General features: G+C 33.3%; 2 protein-coding genes across 2 annotated transcripts; one reads left to right on the forward strand and one right to left on the reverse strand.

Annotated features, from left to right (window-relative positions):
• The first annotated feature begins 7234 nt into the window (after positions 1–7234).
• Positions 7235–9042, forward strand: LOC110427793 (uncharacterized). Its single transcript, XM_021443396.2, has 2 exons — positions 7235–7524; positions 8710–9042. The coding sequence occupies exons 1-2, from the start codon at positions 7373–7375 to the stop codon at positions 8771–8773; spliced, it is 216 nt and encodes a 71-aa protein (XP_021299071.1). The 5' UTR covers positions 7235–7372; the 3' UTR covers positions 8774–9042.
• A 101-nt stretch (positions 9043–9143) lies between these two features.
• Positions 9144–11040, reverse strand: LOC110427792 (teosinte glume architecture 1-like). The gene is made up of 3 exons (XM_021443395.2): positions 10051–11040; positions 9859–9971; positions 9144–9751 (listed from the first exon to the last, which is right to left on the reverse strand). Exons 1-3 carry the CDS (start codon positions 10410–10412, stop codon positions 9147–9149), a joined length of 1080 nt encoding a protein of 359 aa, XP_021299070.1. The 5' UTR covers positions 10413–11040; the 3' UTR covers positions 9144–9146.
• Positions 11041–16863: the final 5823 nt, after the last annotated feature.

Below are 16863 nucleotides of genomic sequence, written 5' to 3' on the forward strand. Positions count from 1 at the left end.
ATGAAGAACTCCTGACACTCTGTGTATATTTTATGCATGCCAAACTGCTAGCTTGCAACATATTTTTTATTATTAGGGGAATCAGCACCAAATGGCAAAGTGAATGCCTTTATCAGTTAGGCAAAAGCAGTGGATCCCAACCAAGCAGAATATGTTTCTTCTCTCTGACTGGCTCGTCATGACTTCCAGAGTTCATTTGCATCCAGCCAGTAGTTCTCCTTGGTTCAGCCCGAAAGGCACTAACATTGGCTATATGTTTGTAGAAGCAAGAAATTGGTGTCTTTCCTGGTTGAGGCTGCTACCTGACTCGGGCTTTTTAGCGCCAAAGGTACTGTAGTAGTATCACCCCATCCTCGACATGATTAACAGATTCATCAAATTATTCTCTTTTATGTGAAATGGACAGGTAAGTATTGTCGGACCAGTGAACATGAGCTGCCCTGATTGATATAGGATAGAAAAGCTTGCAGGCCATAGATCCTGTACATGCATTGCTGCTTTATTCTTTTGTTTTTCATTCCCTTTTCATTGCTTTTTTCCATATACTTGGATAAGTTGATATGTAAGATTGAAAATGCATTTTCAAGAAGATGAGAATGTATTGTTTCTGCTGTCCTTTTCTGAAATTCATGCAATAGTGCAAGGCATATTCAAAACACTTTAACATCTCTTTTTATTTTTTGGACAATTAAGTTAATTTATTTTATTTAATTAAATACTTTATTTATTTTTAGTGATAATTGTTAATTTTTATATAGGTGAAATCTAATGAGATGTGTTGATTAGATATAATAAAGATTATTGACGTGACATGTCATATTATCAATTTTTATTATATTTAGTCAACACATTATATTAGATTTCACGTATATAATAAATGACAACTATCATTAAAAATATATATTATCTGTTACATTGTTATTACGAGATGGATAAAAATAATGTCCTTCTCAATTCCTTCAACTCCATCATTTGGAACATTTTCTAAGAATATTAAGACAACTTTTTTCAACTTACACCCAAGTGCGAATTGTATGAGGTAAACATCATGGTCTGTATCTAGCCTAGGGTACTGTTCAAAATTAGCAACATTTTGTGATGGAAAGAATTGAAAAGAAAAGAAGAATCACTAGCAATTATCGATTAATTTGATTGCTACTAAAGAAATTGAAAGCAATAACTAGAATTATAATGCACATCACCCCTTGGATGGCATCCATAATTTCCTGTATGCTTAAGACATATTCGGGGTAATATCTGGCTCTGCTTTTTGCACGATAGAGCAAGCTCCGGTCAACGATACTACAGTGACCCTGCAACTTACTCGGACATGAACTAGACAATGATAAAGTTTCCATGTTTTTGTAAGTTCATGGATAAGATAATATTCTATTTTAACCTGATTGACAAGTCCCTCATAGCACCTAAACAAGTGGTCATTTCTGTTGGGACTTGGATTCTAATCTTTTCCAGGAATTTTTTCTATTAACTCAGCTTAATCCTGTCTAATGACCTTTAGTATGCATGCTTATGCCTCATTGATATGTATACATTTGATTTTTCTAGATGGTCAAATCCGGTTGTGAAAGCATCAAATATTTATTTGAAATAAAAGAAATTTGAACTTGAAATCTTTTTGTTTTTTCAATAAGAAAAAGAGTGATTAAGTATCCAAAATTACAAACTACAGGAGAGATATTTGCTCACCCTGGTTTGTACAACTATATTGTCCTTCAAATCTCCCATTTGCATTTTGAATTTTGATGTGTATAAAAGAGGAGAATATTTGCATGGACCAAAAGTGCATTTGCTTTTTATCCAACTTCTTTTTGGGGTTTGAAAGTTAAGAGTAGAAAATTTCTCTAGAATTATCACCAACAATAGTCTTGTTTTCCTATCAGGGTACTGCAAATTCAAAATTCTTTGCTTCTTGCTGGGTCTCAATCGGTTTAAAGATTCCTTTGGTCCTAAATGTTCCCATGATACTCACCTGGTTTGAATTTCTTTGTTTCTTTTTTTTTTTCTTCTTCTTCTTTGGATCAGTCGTGAGAAAGAAGAGATTGCAACATTTGGGGAAAGATTTTGGTGAAAGTGAGATGAGAATGCATGGATTGCCTCATCATTTATCTTCTTCGTTACTACCACATGTTCATCGGTGGCATACCCTCTCACCTTGTAGTAAGTTGTGCTATTATCAATAGCGATGGGTTAATACATTATCTAAAACAAAGAGTTCAATTCATGTCAGAATTCACTGGATTCAAACAAATATAGTTATTTCTAATGCAAACTTAGTTTCATTTGTTTATCAATATCATGATTGTCTTCTATGAATTATTTTGTCTATAAGAATCCTGATAAAAAAATCTCATTAAGTTGGGATATTCTAAATATAAATAAAATAAGAGTTTTTTATTTATTATCAATTAATTTTAAATTAGATGTCTGTCTTAAACATTCAATATAGTATTAGAGTAGACATTACCTTTCTCGTTATTGTCTTCTCTATGATAAGTTATCATATGATAAATCGTTAGCTTTATACGTTAGGGAGAATATTACAGTATTGGTGGTTAAAAAATTTCATATTTGTTAATCAAGTCTATTTTAAGTATTTAAATATGACAAGAGTCTCTTTACTTATTATTAATTGATTTTAAATCAAATGCACGTTTTAAAATCTGACAAATTTTCCCATATACCATATGCACTTGACTATTTTCCTAATGGAGTCTAACAAAAAATGCTTTTAAACAGATCTCATGAACCCAATAAATATTGAATGAGACCAACTCTCATGAACTCAAAAAATAGTGGATCAGACCAACACGACCCTTGTGGGCTCTTGTGGCCTCTTGACAACTTTCCCAAGGCAGGCTCACATGTGGAATCAATCCTCAAAACCTGCTAATCCTTCAAATTGGAGGAAGGTGGACAGGAAAGCCTGGACTAGTGCAGACCAAGGTCTCCATTATCCAACAGAAGATAGAGCTTATTTCAAAGGATTTTTCAACGCCTTTATTCTGCATGAGTTCCTGTTACCAACGTCTAAAACAAGCTTGTTTGCTCAGAAGTTGGGCCTATTGGAGGTTTGGCAAGAACTGTTTTTAACTTCCGTCAAAGTTGAAATAAGCTTTTGAAAGTTAAAGGATTTAATAGTATACATATTGAAGTTACTTAAAAATAGTTGCAATGAGAATTTTCAAATAGACAAGAACATTCTTTTTTATTTAAAATCATTTGAATTTCACTATACATTTTATGATGGGTTTATATTTGATATATTGTTAATATATAATATTGATATACGATCACTTAATTATTAAGTATTACCTTATAAATGTGTAAAATTAAAAAGTCAAGTCTTTCAAAATAAATCATTTTCAAATTATGAGTATTTATTTTTAAAAGTTTTTTACGTAAATTTATTTATTAACAAAGTGATAACATTTGATTTCCTGTTAATGTACTGTAATGTATGAACTACTTTAAAAAGAGCTATGAAGTTTTGTGGTGCAGGTTCATGATCAGGCTTCATTTATTTGATATGCATGTATCAGAAAATGAAGTAAAAATTGAGCAGACCATGCATATCATGTGTTTAGCTTGTTTTGAGCAGGCCCTTGCAAAAAAGCAGCTCTGACACAAGGAAGCAAACTATTTCCATCTAATTTTTAATGAAGAACCGCATTATAGCAAATCACAAAAGGAAAACAAGACAAAACAGTTAGGTTGGATTCTGTATCAACCTGACGATGGGTGAACCAATGGCTTTTTTCATATCTTTATGGCAAAGAAAAACAGGTAATAAGTTCACTGATACAATTTATTTTATTTTTTTTCTTCTTGGCAATGGCAAACATAAGCCATTCGAGAGAATTTACCCTTTGAATTTGCTGCTTCTGCTTAGCATGTAGAGTTGGAAACTAGAGATTTTTTCATCAGGTTTGTTACCCAAAACGATGGAGGAGATCTTGGAAGTGACTAAAAATGGCTGGTTGATTATACCGAAAAGACAAGCTAAATTTCTGCCTCGAAATTGCAAGGGTGAATAGCTTTTGTTCCTAACCCAAGATCATCAGCAATGATGATGCTTTGATGACGATAATTAGAAAGCAAATTAGTATAATATGAGGGTCCTCCAGCCCCGTTCTTTAGGCATATCTTTTAACAAATTAGGTGTAATAGAAGAAAATGAAACTTCTCTTTGCATCAATTACGATTTGGATCGAATTATGAAAATTCTTTACACAGCTCACTCCTTTCCTATATAAAGCAAAGATTTGAACATCCTAACCATTCTGCATTATAATGTGTCACCCAATTACCACTTTCTGACATATATATATATATATATATATATTCGGCTTCAATCCTCATCGATGGTGAGATTTGTGTTCTATCTGCATGGAGTCCACAACACTTCTTTTTCCAGGCACGACTGGATTTCTTAGTTGAAAATTTGATGTTGGCACGGTTCAATCGGATCAAATCTCTCAGTGGCTGAGTCCTTTAGTCTGATTGAGCCGTGCCAATATCACATTCAGTCACTTTATCGGCAACAACTCAGTTATTTTTGGGTCTAAAGCACCCATGATTTCTTTTTTTTTTTTCTTCCTCTCTTTAAATTTCCATTGAATTTTGCATAGACATCTTCATGTCATCAATCTGGTTATGTTAACATTTCTGTACTAGTTGTACTAGATACGAAAGCAAATCCATAACATGGGGTTCTGATATCTTTCTTTTTTCTGTCATATGGTCCTTTATCTTTCGGAAAGAAAAGAAGGATTCCGATGCCAAAGTCCCAGGGTCTCAACTGTTCTGATTCTGGCTGTTCCTGATCGTGGAATCGGGATTCGGACCATTTTCCTAGAAGGGTCGACGTCAACGGAGAACCAGACGAATCATAAGGAGACTCAATCCTCCACTGTTTTTATCTGATTGACAGATTCATTCTGATATTTGCTTCCAAGAATCACCATGGAACGAAAGGCACTGTTCTTTGTTTTTTCTCCTGAAGGTGACAAGGTCTTTTGGTGCGAACGAAGAATGTTGCTAGCTAGTAGTCCGTCTTGTATTTTTGTCCTAGAGATTCAATCAGAAAATATTAAATTGGATTTGACTGACAACCGCAATTACAATGAAAATGGTTTATTATTCTGGAGTGGAAGATGATTAGGCTGATCAGCAAGTGACATGTAATGATAAATAAATTAATGGAAGGTTTGGTGAAACTGTGTGTTTCTTTTTTGGGCTGTGCAGTTTCAATTAATCTTTTTCCTAATGGCGATTTACTTTCAGAATTTTCTATTTGTCTTTGGTATCCTACTTGATTAAGGGGAAATTATAGATCTTAAAGGTTCAAAATCAACTTTTCTATGACTCAGCACGAAAATGCGGGTGATTTGTTCTCTTTGGTCTTTATCGTGACAGGATAACTACTACCAAGCAAAAGGCTGATTTGACCCTTGCCGTATTGTTCAATGGATCTAGCTAGGACAAATGGAGAGCAAGAGATTACTTCTGAGCTAACCACTGCTTGATGTTAACCTTCTTCAAATCTCAACTTCTTAAAAGAGTTTGAACAGGTCCATGTTAAAGGCCTGCCTCCAGGCCCTTTTCCTTTGCAACAAATAAATAGACAACTACCATTTCTTGCATAGAGATTTGATGAATCCCAATCTGCATTACAGTCTTGATTCTTTCTTTGTGTTTGGAATTCATCAAGCTTCATACTTCTTGCATAATAAAGCAATGATAGATTAAAATTTGATGTATCTGTCATCCTGGGAAAGCTTCTGTCAAAGCAAATGAAGAGTAGAAGCAGGAGAATAGTGGCAGGAAAAAAACAAAAAAGATAAACCCTTTGAGCGATCACTACATGCCATTATCATAAGCAGGCATATCTGGTATTCGCCAAAAGAGAAATAGTGAAAAGAAATGCCCGTGCGTTTTGGACAACCTAGGAGTCTACTTTCCTGGGTTTACGTGTGAAATTTGATTAATTCAATCACTTTTTTCTTTTTGCTACAGAAATTAACACGAAAAGTTACATTTCAGAAATGATTAAGCCATCGGATAAAAAATCATTCAGTTAACTTTGGTGTTCCATAGGCCACCAATCACCTGCAGAAATTGCTCTTTGCCATTTTTGTTTAACATGGAAGTACGTTAGGCATCTTCCATCTCACAAGAAAAAAAAATATTAAAAGAAAAAAAAACAGAAAGAGTTAATTATCTATGGTTGTTTTGAATTGTAGATACGGGTTATATAATACGACAATATCAACAAAATACGATACAAATTGATATATTATATTTTCATTTTCTCAATTAAGTAAAATTTCATTATATATATTTTTTAAAATTTTTGGAATCCTTCCCACCTTTGTACAATCCATTTCATTCATACTCTATAGAAAAGGAAAATAGTAGTAATTTCTTAAGGCCCTTAGGTGCCAATCTTCTTGATGAAATTTTATTATCTTAGCAAGTCATAGTTTTTTTTTTAATGTTAATATATATCTTACCAATTAAGGGCTTGGTATAGTAAGCCTAGAAACAAAGTTGATATGGTAAAGAGTATTGAGTTTTATTTTTTTAACCAGCTTTTATCTTTTTATATGAACGGAGAAGATATAGACCTCTTTAGTTGATTATTCTTAATCATACTTATTTTTTTGATTATAATTTGGTTGCTATTGAGGTGGAGACTTAATGATCTCTCGATAAATTTTTTTTGAAAAAAAGCTAAACTCCACTTGCACTCTTTGTAATTTTCACTTCTCTCATATAATATTTTATATATTTTTTGATTAATTCTCTATGGATAAGTATATTTTCAGCAAGCTTACACTCTTAATTTCGTCCAATAAAATTAAAAAAAAATCTTTAATTTGTTTGAAAAGTATATTTTATTTATATATCATCATTTTATAATAAAAAAAATTTTAATTTAAAAATTAATTCATTGATTCACACTTAATAATTTTATAAAAAAATATTAATGATGCAACCTCTTTCGAAAATTGAACTTATCCGCATGGACTAATTGAAATCATAAAAGCTGCCGGTAAATATTCTAAAAACAATAAACTAATAATGGATCGAAAGGTATTGGGCTTATGCTATAAGCCCAAAAGGAATAAATGGGCCGGGACTCAGCCTAATCCAAAAAATAACAGGCTCACGCTCCCAGGAGTCCAAAGAATAATTTTCGTCTTCTCCGAGTAGAGTTTCCATGAAAAGAAAACCCTTTCAATTTTGAAAACTACTTCACTGTCTCTCTCTCTCTCTCTCTCTCTCTCCTCTCCGCTACGATCCTTTGGTAAAAAATTTTCGCTGTAAAAGGAAGTTTGGGTACAAAGTAATGGCGTTGACGAACTTCATATTGACAGTGGCAGGCGTTAGCGCGGTGGTTCTTTTACTGAGAAGCGACGTTAAACAGTCGGCTGCGATATTTAGGCGCAACGTTAAGCATATACGGAATTGGCTTGAAGAAGAATCTTCGGCTGCTTCCAAGTAAGCCTTTTTCTTTATCATCTGGGTTTTTCTTTTTTTTTTTTGCTGTTTTTATTGTTAACTTCCTTTTGTTTAGGGTTTTAATATGAACTATAGCTGCTAAAGTGATGTTGAATGTGATAAGATGAAAAAGAGAGATGATTTTCGATTAAATTTGGGTGGGTTTCTGAAATGATTGATTTTCCAGCTTTGCGATGGTCTAGAATGAAAGCCCAGAAGGAAATATGATTGATAAGCTCCCAAGTGAAGAAATTTGAAGGTTTCTTTAGTTTTTTTTTATAATGAATTAGAGTCTTGATGTTGAAAACTGGAGCCTCAGATATAATAAGTGAATGTCTGATAATGGGACTGTGTTCTTCTTTTCTTTTAAATTTGCAGAGGATTTAGTATTAGGAAATATTTAGAACCAGAATCATATCGCCAGATTGGCTAGGGGATTTTTGGAACTCATTTCTAACTTTTGGTTCCATTTTACTTGGATTTTTGTTCTCCTTCTGTTTTTTTTTTTTTTTTTAAATTAAGCTGCATTGCACAATTTATATCTGGTTGACAGAACTAAGTTGCATTGGAATTTAACTCTGCTTAATTTATAAAAATGTAATTGTGGTTTAATTTCTCTCAAAGGCCAGCAGTTTAGTTTTGTGCTTTGATCTTAAGCCTGTTGAACAGTTTGAAGTAATGCTATTGTATATGATAAATCACTCTTGTCATCAATTCAGTGTAAAATTAATGTTAAATAAATTGCACCACCTCATCCCAGTTCCTATTAGTTCTTTTTTCCTCCTCCTTTAACCAAGTCATATGTGATGGTTGTAAGAGTGTTTATTTGTGAACATGGATGGAAACATGTACAAACTAGATTTATTCGCTCAAAACTGAATAGGTTTTCATGATCACGCCTTATGTGGAAAGCAGGCAAAAGTAGCTACTGCAGGAAACATGTGTGTAACTGCATGGTCATAAGAACATTGCTCATCACTGTTAATTCTAGTTATAGGAGTAAGTTTCTCGAACATTGTGATTGTGATGCCGGTGAATCACTTCACCGGGAACCAACTTTTTATCTCAATTTTGCTTCCCACCCTTCAATTCTTGTACATATCTTCTGTATATGTTCCGAACATTGTTTCATATAGTTCTTATCTTGACAAAAGCTTATTTCTGACTTCGATGATCTTCTTTCAGAGCAGCTGAAAAGGTAAAGCCCAAGGAACTGGAGTCCAAGGTTCCTCCTAAGGAGAAGGACTAGTGTCTTAATGGGGAGTTTGGGGTTATTTGCTATAATTTGCGGTTATCAATTTTGGATGTTTGGGTTGTTATTTAGAATAAGTCTTGATTAGTGTCTTAGTGTTTCTGCACTGTAAAACACTTCTGAATTTTGTTGTCCCACCTTTTTCGGTTTGTTAATACACTGATGTATTTACTTATGAGTCAAATACTTTTGAGAAATGTCTACTTGAACCTGAGCATAAATTTAACTAAAGAGGTGGAAAAAGGAAGATATATTCAATTTGCAAATCGTTTAGCTTTTTGTTGCTGTTGTTTCTTCCATTATCTAAAGAACTGTTAAAAGTTTCCTACAAAAATTTGGGATGAAATTATTACACAGTCTGATCTAAATATTAGGGCTCAAAGAGGACATTGTTATCGCAATACAAAGATATCTCAAGGCGATGAAAGGGAAGGAATTGGTCAGATGTTGGGGGAGAGCCTGACCACGTTGGCATAGAACATTGCAGTTCAGGAGCAAGCGATTGGGCCAAGCTTGATGGATCGTGTTGCCACTGCAAGGTCTGGTTCCTCTCAGGGATCAGAGTTGAGCTAAAAGGCTGACCCATACCTCCGTGAGAGCTAGAGTTCTGTGCTATTGAATGGATGACATTTGAGTGCAGAGGCACAAGTGGTGACAGAAGAGAGAGAGCACAACAGGAATCGATGGATCGGATTATTCCATTGGCTTGCATCTTTTGCCTACCTCTGCCACCCTCTGATGAAGCAATGACATTGGCAAACCGTCGACCATCAGAAACCTCAGGGATTACTTGGTTGATCCTTTCATGGTCATTTGTCAACAGGACAGCGAACTCTCTGTTTTCTACACGTTTGATGCAAGCCAAGGGATTTGGAGGCCTCAGTCTACCAACAAGATACAATTGCTCATAACTATCATGAACCGTTGCAGGGGTTACATCGCAGAATTGCAAGATTGTGCTACCTAAATTTGATTCTGTAAATCATGTAGAGAAAAAAGGATACAAAGAACAGTGACTAAAAAGGTTATAGAAAAGTTTTCTCCATAAGAATCCAAGCCAAATTGATTGGACAGAAAACTACCAGGGCTGGTGAACAAAGATTCCGGCCGAGATTTTCTTCGGCGCCTGTTGTGCCCATCAAGACGTTTCCTGCAGCTCCTTTTCTCCTCATCAAACTCCCCAAGAGCATGAAACCTACCAAGTTGAATTAAGGGAAGTTAAGACAGCCGCCACAAAAATTTCAGACAGGTACCTCGAAGAGGTCTAAACGTACCTGCTACATTGCTGACAGAACCTTTGCTCTTCACCCCTAATGATGACAACGGGGTCCTTGGAGTGGTGCTCACAGACCCTATGGCGCCTGTAGTATTCCCTGTACTTTCCAAGATCAGATTTGCAGCCATCAACCGAGCATGATATTCTCGCATTTCCTTTAGCCATAGCAGGTCTCTTCATTGACCATGAAGGTGGTGACTCCAATTGCAAGCCCCTGGAGTTCTTAAACTTATTCAGTGACTTGACTCTCACATTTCTCAATCCACCATGCTTCGAGTCCACGGAGAGTCCTCCATTCTTCTGTCCCTTATCCTCCACCTGAGACAAACCCAAAGCGGAATCCTCAGAGTCTAAATCCATATCTCACCCTTTTTCTTTAAACTTCTACACTGTATTTGATTATCCTCCTAAACTGTTAACAGCAGAGCAAACTCCACAAATTGTATGCAATAAGGGCCCTCGCACATGTATCCAAGAAACACCAAGATTCTAATTAAATTCGTAAAAAACAAAAGGAAAAAGATGAAGGAATGAAACCAGGTGTCAGGAAATTGAAGTTACAATAATTGGTAGAGTTCACTGTTGTATTAAATTGTGAAAATATAACTTTGGAAAAAATTAAAAAGGAGCTATAAATGTCTGAGAAAAAAGAGGACCCATATTCATGACTCACTGAGAATTATCATTGGTTTCAATGCCTTGATTCTTAACTCTATTTTGTTGTTTTTATTTTGAGGTTCAATACTAACTTTAGAGTTTGTAAGAAAGTTAATGTGTCACGGGGCGATACTTAAGACCACCTTCCGTGCGGCTTTGGGCTCAACCCTTATCTCGGCACTTAGAACCCAAGTCAGCCTTAGTGCTTCAGCACTCGCCCAACAAGCACTCAACACCCACACAATGGCTTTAAGCCGGCAAGCAAGCTTGCATAAACGAGGAAGGAAAAATGAGAAGAGAATGCTAGAGAGAAAAACTAAGCTTGTATTGAATGAATTGAAATACAAGTGTGTTGGATGATTTACCCAAAAAGGATGAGGTTATTTATAGCCAAGGTTCCCCACCCATTTCCCTCCAAAATTTTCCCTCCAAAGGATTTCCCTCCAAAAGATTTCCTTCCAAAACCATTTGGGAGGGAAACTAAGGTTTCTAGAAGCTCATTTGGGAGGGAAATCCCTACATGGGTCTTGGTGGGCTGGCACCCTACATGGGTCTTGGTGGGCTGGCACCCTCTTGGGCCTTTTGGTGGGTCTGGACTGTGGCCCGTGACATGTGGCCCGTGACAAATGTACATTGTTATTTCAGGACGAATTTTATTATTGTAATCTTGCATCTTTGATAATAATTTTTTCTTCATAATGCTCGTAAAAAATAAAAATATTGATTCTTAAATTACGTTTTTGATTTTGAAAATCACCCGAATCACGTATATGATTAGAATTCTCTTTTTACAGTTCTTTTTTAACTTTGAATTTTGAATTATATTTTTGATGATTTAATTTTTAAATTAATTAATTTAATCATATTTCTGCTTAGATAAAGGTATAAATCATAACAATTATTTCGTTTTCTTTTTCTAATTTTCTGCATTGGTCCAAATTTCCCTTGTTTGACACTTGGAAGCCAGTAAAGTATTGTGGACTACATTGGTGCGGCATACAAATAAGCCAAGCAGAAGTTAGGCAGATTGAAAATAGATAGGGAGAGAAAGATAACAAGTGTATTCAACAAAGTGACAGATGTATTTCTTGCTTTCAACTTCATTGAATGAATTACTGGAAATAATTGAAGGATAAGTACAAAAAGATGAGGAGTGGAGTTCTAGGAATTGCACTAAGCAGCCAGGTAATCTCCTTGGATTCTTTCTTTTACGATTCAGAATCCAGGACAGGACTCCCTTTGCTTCCCATCCGTGATGAATTCTAGAAATGGGATTTAAACATTTGATAAATCAGTGTTGGGTTTGCAGATATATATATATATATATATATATATATATATTAGTTTAAAGTAATGTGCACATTCCTTTCATGTTGGAATCTTCACTCCCACACTTTCTAGCTATTTCAATTTCTTACTAGGGATTTTCCTTAGTGATGATGGTTTTTTAATGTAGAATTGATCCACACGGCCAAATGGATGCTTCCCCTTGCTTCAAACCCAATCTTTGCTAGTATTTGGCATGTTACAATAATTTCATTGTAAAAAAATTAAATTTTTTCAATTATTTTTTTAATAGGAAAAGTCTAAATTCTGTTAAAATATATTTCTTCGACAGAAACATAAAATTTTTTTGTCAAAAATTTCATTAAATGTTCTTAAGTCAATAATATCTTTTACTGAAAATAAAAAATTATGTCGACAACGATGAAATTTTTATAAAAGAAATGAAGAAAATTTTGTTGGAATAAATTTAATAATTCAGATATTATTAAATGTTGAAAAATTTATAAAATCCTATGGAGATTATATGTGGAATATTTTAAGTTGATAATTTGTTATAATTTCAACCCGATAGATTTTTTTTTTAATTAGAGGAAGGGAATTCAAACTTTACTATCTAAGTAGAGAATTATGAACAAACCAATGAATTAAATATTCGAGTGCAATTTCAATCCGATAGATTAATGTTCCATTTGTTTAATTTTTTTTATTCTAAATTCTCATGTGCTTGGAAAAGAAATCACTAGAAGCAAGGTTTATTGACAAATCCATCTCACTTTGACAAATCCATCTTACTTTAAGAATTTTAGCTTTTATGCTGAAGTATACCCTTACATCACATGTAATTTGATTTTTTTTTTCTATTTTGAGATAATAGTGATTTAAATTTATTCTTTAAATGGCAAACAACATGTATTTATCATTAAATTAATTGTTGAAATGCGATTGAGTTTTTTATTTATGTATCAAGTTTATAACAAAAGCCTACCCCATAAAGACCTAAACTTAAATTTGGTAATTAACAATTAAATTATACAATTAGTTCTTGTACTCTATAAAAAGATTGAATTTAGTCTCTGTATAATAATTTGTGTAAATTGAATACTTATACTTTATGAATTTGTTAATTATAATCCTTAACTCTAATACTGTTAAATTTAACTTTTAAGTACACTGACATGAAGTTGATTATATGTTGACATGGCATAATGCTATGTGTCCACATGAATTTAAAAAACTACCAAAAAGCACCCTAATCCTAAATTAAATGACATTTGCAAACAAGAAGGAAAAAAAATTAACATTCCACTAAAAACATATTAACAGAAGCACTTTCACATGAATCTGGCTTCTCACATGGGAACCACCCTATTTTTTTTTTCACTCAAGTGAAGAAAAAATAAAATTAAAAAGGAAAAAGTTTTGGATAAATAAAGAGGAAAAAAAGAAAAACAAGAAAAAAATTTATTATTCAAAAAACTATTTTATACTGGGTATTAAAGGTTTTCCTACAACAATACAAAAAGTTAGTTTTAGTTAGCATAAGAAAATAAAAGCCAACAATGAAAATAACCCAAAGAAAACTAAAGTGAAATACGTTTGCAATTAGTAAAAACTAACAAGCATAAGGAGAATTTACAAGAGAACTAATTATGCCCAATCAACCTTGCACCTTTTAGAACCCCAAAACATATTAACAAAACCTTACAAAATCTCCATTTCTTTTGTGTTATTTTGTCCACCAAAATCTCTCGACTTGTCCAAAACTCTTTGAAAATTATATTCACTAAGAATTAAGATTCCAAACAAGGCTAGAAATCATGACCATGCTTTTCTTAAATTTCAACTATTCAGTTTCAGAACTAGTTGTTTCTCTTTCTCTTGATTCTCCCTCTTGGATTATTAATTTTCTTTCTTTCTTTGTTGTAAATCTCATTTAATTTAAGGTTAGGGTGCTTTTATTATTTTTTTTTAAATTCATGTGAACACATTAGCATTATGCCATGTTAACGTTGTGTCATGTCAACATTTATCTCACATTAACACATTGCCAATGCCACGTCAGCATACTTAATAGTTAAATTTAACGATGTTAGAGTTAAGGATTGTAATTAACAAATTCACAAAGTATAAGGATCTAATTTACATAAATTATAGTACAGGGACTAAATCTATTTCTTTATAGAGTACAAAAACTAATTGCATAATTTAATCATAATTAATTAATAGAATTGAACATATATAAGATATGAGTATAAGCTATCCCATCGTTGGTTATATATCTGATAGGTGTAAAACATTGGTTACAATTTGCATCAATTTCTCTTCAAATTAGCAACATATTTATGTGTTGCACATGTCAAAAAGGCTGAAATCAACCCTAAGGCGATACCACTTAGGGGCTCATCGACAACTAGCATCGAGTCAACATAAATTAAGGGTTTCTAGACATTCGACACACTTACAAAGCCAAGCCGCACCCAAACAAGCTCTGTAGAGTGATACGAATCAGTAAGCCTGACATGCCAAAACCATGCATGAGTAGTAAAAGCACGAAAGGACTACATAATTGATTGCCATGCATGAGAAAAGAGTAGGCATGGGCCATGCAAACCAAGAGGCTACATGCCAAAAGAGTGTGTGGATATAGGTCGAACAATAGTGGGTTGTGCATACTACAAACCCACAATAAGGGGCTATGTGCAACATAGCCATGTATACTCGAAACATGCACATACAACACGCCTAGAATGCGTGTACATGGGCATTGCACGGGAGGAAAATGCACATGGGTTGTGCACACATAGGAGCCTTAAACCCGTGAATCATGCACATCTAGCTTGCACCTCGAGAAGCCATACGCACAATAGGTGCACCCCAGATAGCCTCACTCAAGAGTGCCACGCACACCTATGGCTCCACATTAGAAGGTCTCAACTGAGAGACCAACACACCTGAAAGCCCTCATATGAGAAAGACACCCCCTAGTGGCCAAATTCGTTACAGTGCAGTGCTTTCTTGTTGTTGCTTTAGTGCACAATTAGGAACTCCATTAGTTAGATGTCAACAATGTAATTTGTTTTTTTTTTTTTGCATGGTGATTTTGAAGAGAAATTCTACATGAAGATTCCTTAAGGCTTTGCTAAACAAGAGGAGCATTGAGTTGCAAACAGACTTCTTCATCCATGGATCAACAACATAAACTTGATCTTGATTTAGGATAACTTTGTGATGATTCTAGATAGTATAAGCATCTCATTGGTAGATGACTTTATCTCATGATAATGTGTCTAGATATTACTTACACATCCTCAGTTGATTTATGCACAATCCGAGATAACCACACTTTGATGCCTTTTTACGAATCCTTGGATATCTAAAAAATTTTATTAACTTGATCGATTTAATCTCAGTATGAATTGGTAGACATATTCACCAAGGCATTTGGTCCGAACCAGTTTCAAGTTTTGTTGGGTAAGTTGGGCATTTCCAATCTTCATGCTCCAACTTAAGAGGGAATAAAAGAGAATTAATTTAGCATATGGGCCACACGTAAGAGAACCATACATACAAGGCCTAAATAAACAAATGTGGACCAGTAGCTTGCATGCATAAGACAACTCACATGAAAGGTGTTCAATAGCTACTAAGAAGAGTAACAGTCAAGTAAAATATTTTAAGGTAATTGGAATACTTTCCATATTTAAGTTTTCTTTACTTGATTGTTTTTGCTCATATAACAAGTAAGCCTAGTTTTTAAGATATTTACTTTTATGTCATTTACTTTATTTGCATCTCAAAGAATAGTTTTTACGACATTTACTTTTATATTATTTACTTTACTTGTACTTTAGGAAGTTTAAGATTAAAATACTTATTTAATTTACTTTCATTATAAATAGGTTTAGGGTGAGCTATTTCTATAAATAATCCCTTTACGTTTTGTTATAAAACTAAGCAAGATTTTCCTTATTCTATTCCTTTGAGATATTTTATTTTTCACTAAACATCAACATCAATAACCAAATGACCCTCATATATTTATATCAGCAACAATTATGAAAGAATTTATAATCTTTTTTTTTTATTCATTTGAGAAAGAGAGATTGAACTAGTTTTTTGAATAGAGAATACATGCCTCAATTGTTAAATTAAATGTTTGAATGCAATTTAAGATCATTTCTTAAATATAGTGAAAGGACATATTTGAGACATCGGTCACTAGGTTTAAAATAACAATCTTTGTATGTGCACACTTAAATATTATAAAAGATATATGATCACATCCAAAATGACCACCCTTTGCAAACTATTGAGGCCATTTTCAATATATAGACCTAATTTAACTATATTTTCATTCACTTATCATCAGTTGTCGATTATTGTATGAAGTTATTTATCAAGAATTAAACAGAAATTCCCCCCATCTCAAAAATATTATTTTAATTTGATTTTTTTCTATCAAAAATTTTTCAATTTTGATCTTAGTTATTTAAATATTTGATTCAACAAACTTTTAGTATATACATATATTTGAAAACTTTTTTATTTAAATTTTTTAATAGTATTTGTTTCAAATTTTAATTAATGATGATTTATAAATAAATAATGGTTAAACTTGAAAAATTTTGACCGAAAAAAGTCAAATTCAAACACTAATTATAAGACGGATGGAGTAAAATTTATTCTTATTGAGATTCATATTGGAATGTAATATCCCACATTACTTATAAGTGAGATGTAAAGATAACATGATAAATATACATGAAAGATCCAAGAACTCATAAACTTAAGTTTATGGATTCAAGTGGTGTTTAACATGTATATATGAACTATTTGGAAGAACTATATGGGCTCAAGATTTGACTTA

The sequence above is a fragment of the Theobroma umbraticum genome, unplaced genomic scaffold (genome assembly GCF_002168275.2).
Source record: "Theobroma umbraticum cultivar Fairchild unplaced genomic scaffold, ASM216827v3 scaffold_239.0, whole genome shotgun sequence".
Taxonomy (NCBI): domain Eukaryota; kingdom Viridiplantae; phylum Streptophyta; class Magnoliopsida; order Malvales; family Malvaceae; genus Theobroma; species Theobroma umbraticum.

What these genes read in the sequence shown, in the direction of transcription:
- LOC110427793 (XM_021443396.2), top strand. Translation starts at nt 7,373, where the DNA reads ATGGCGTTGACGAACTTCATATTGACAGTGGCAGGCGTTAGCGCGGTG. An exon ending in GAATCTTCGGCTGCTTCCAA is followed by an intron (nt 7,525 to 8,709) that starts GTAAGCCTTTTT and finishes ATCTTCTTTCAG; the next exon opens with AGCAGCTGAAAAGGTAAAGC.
- LOC110427792 (XM_021443395.2), bottom strand. Translation starts at nt 10,412, where the DNA reads ATGGATTTAGACTCTGAGGATTCCGCTTTGGGTTTGTCTCAGGTGGAG. An exon ending in TTCTGTCAGCAATGTAGCAG is followed by an intron (nt 9,972 to 10,050) that starts GTACGTTTAGAC and finishes TCAACTTGGTAG; the next exon opens with GTTTCATGCTCTTGGGGAGT. An exon ending in ATCTTTGTTCACCAGCCCTG is followed by an intron (nt 9,752 to 9,858) that starts GTAGTTTTCTGT and finishes CATGATTTACAG; the next exon opens with AATCAAATTTAGGTAGCACA.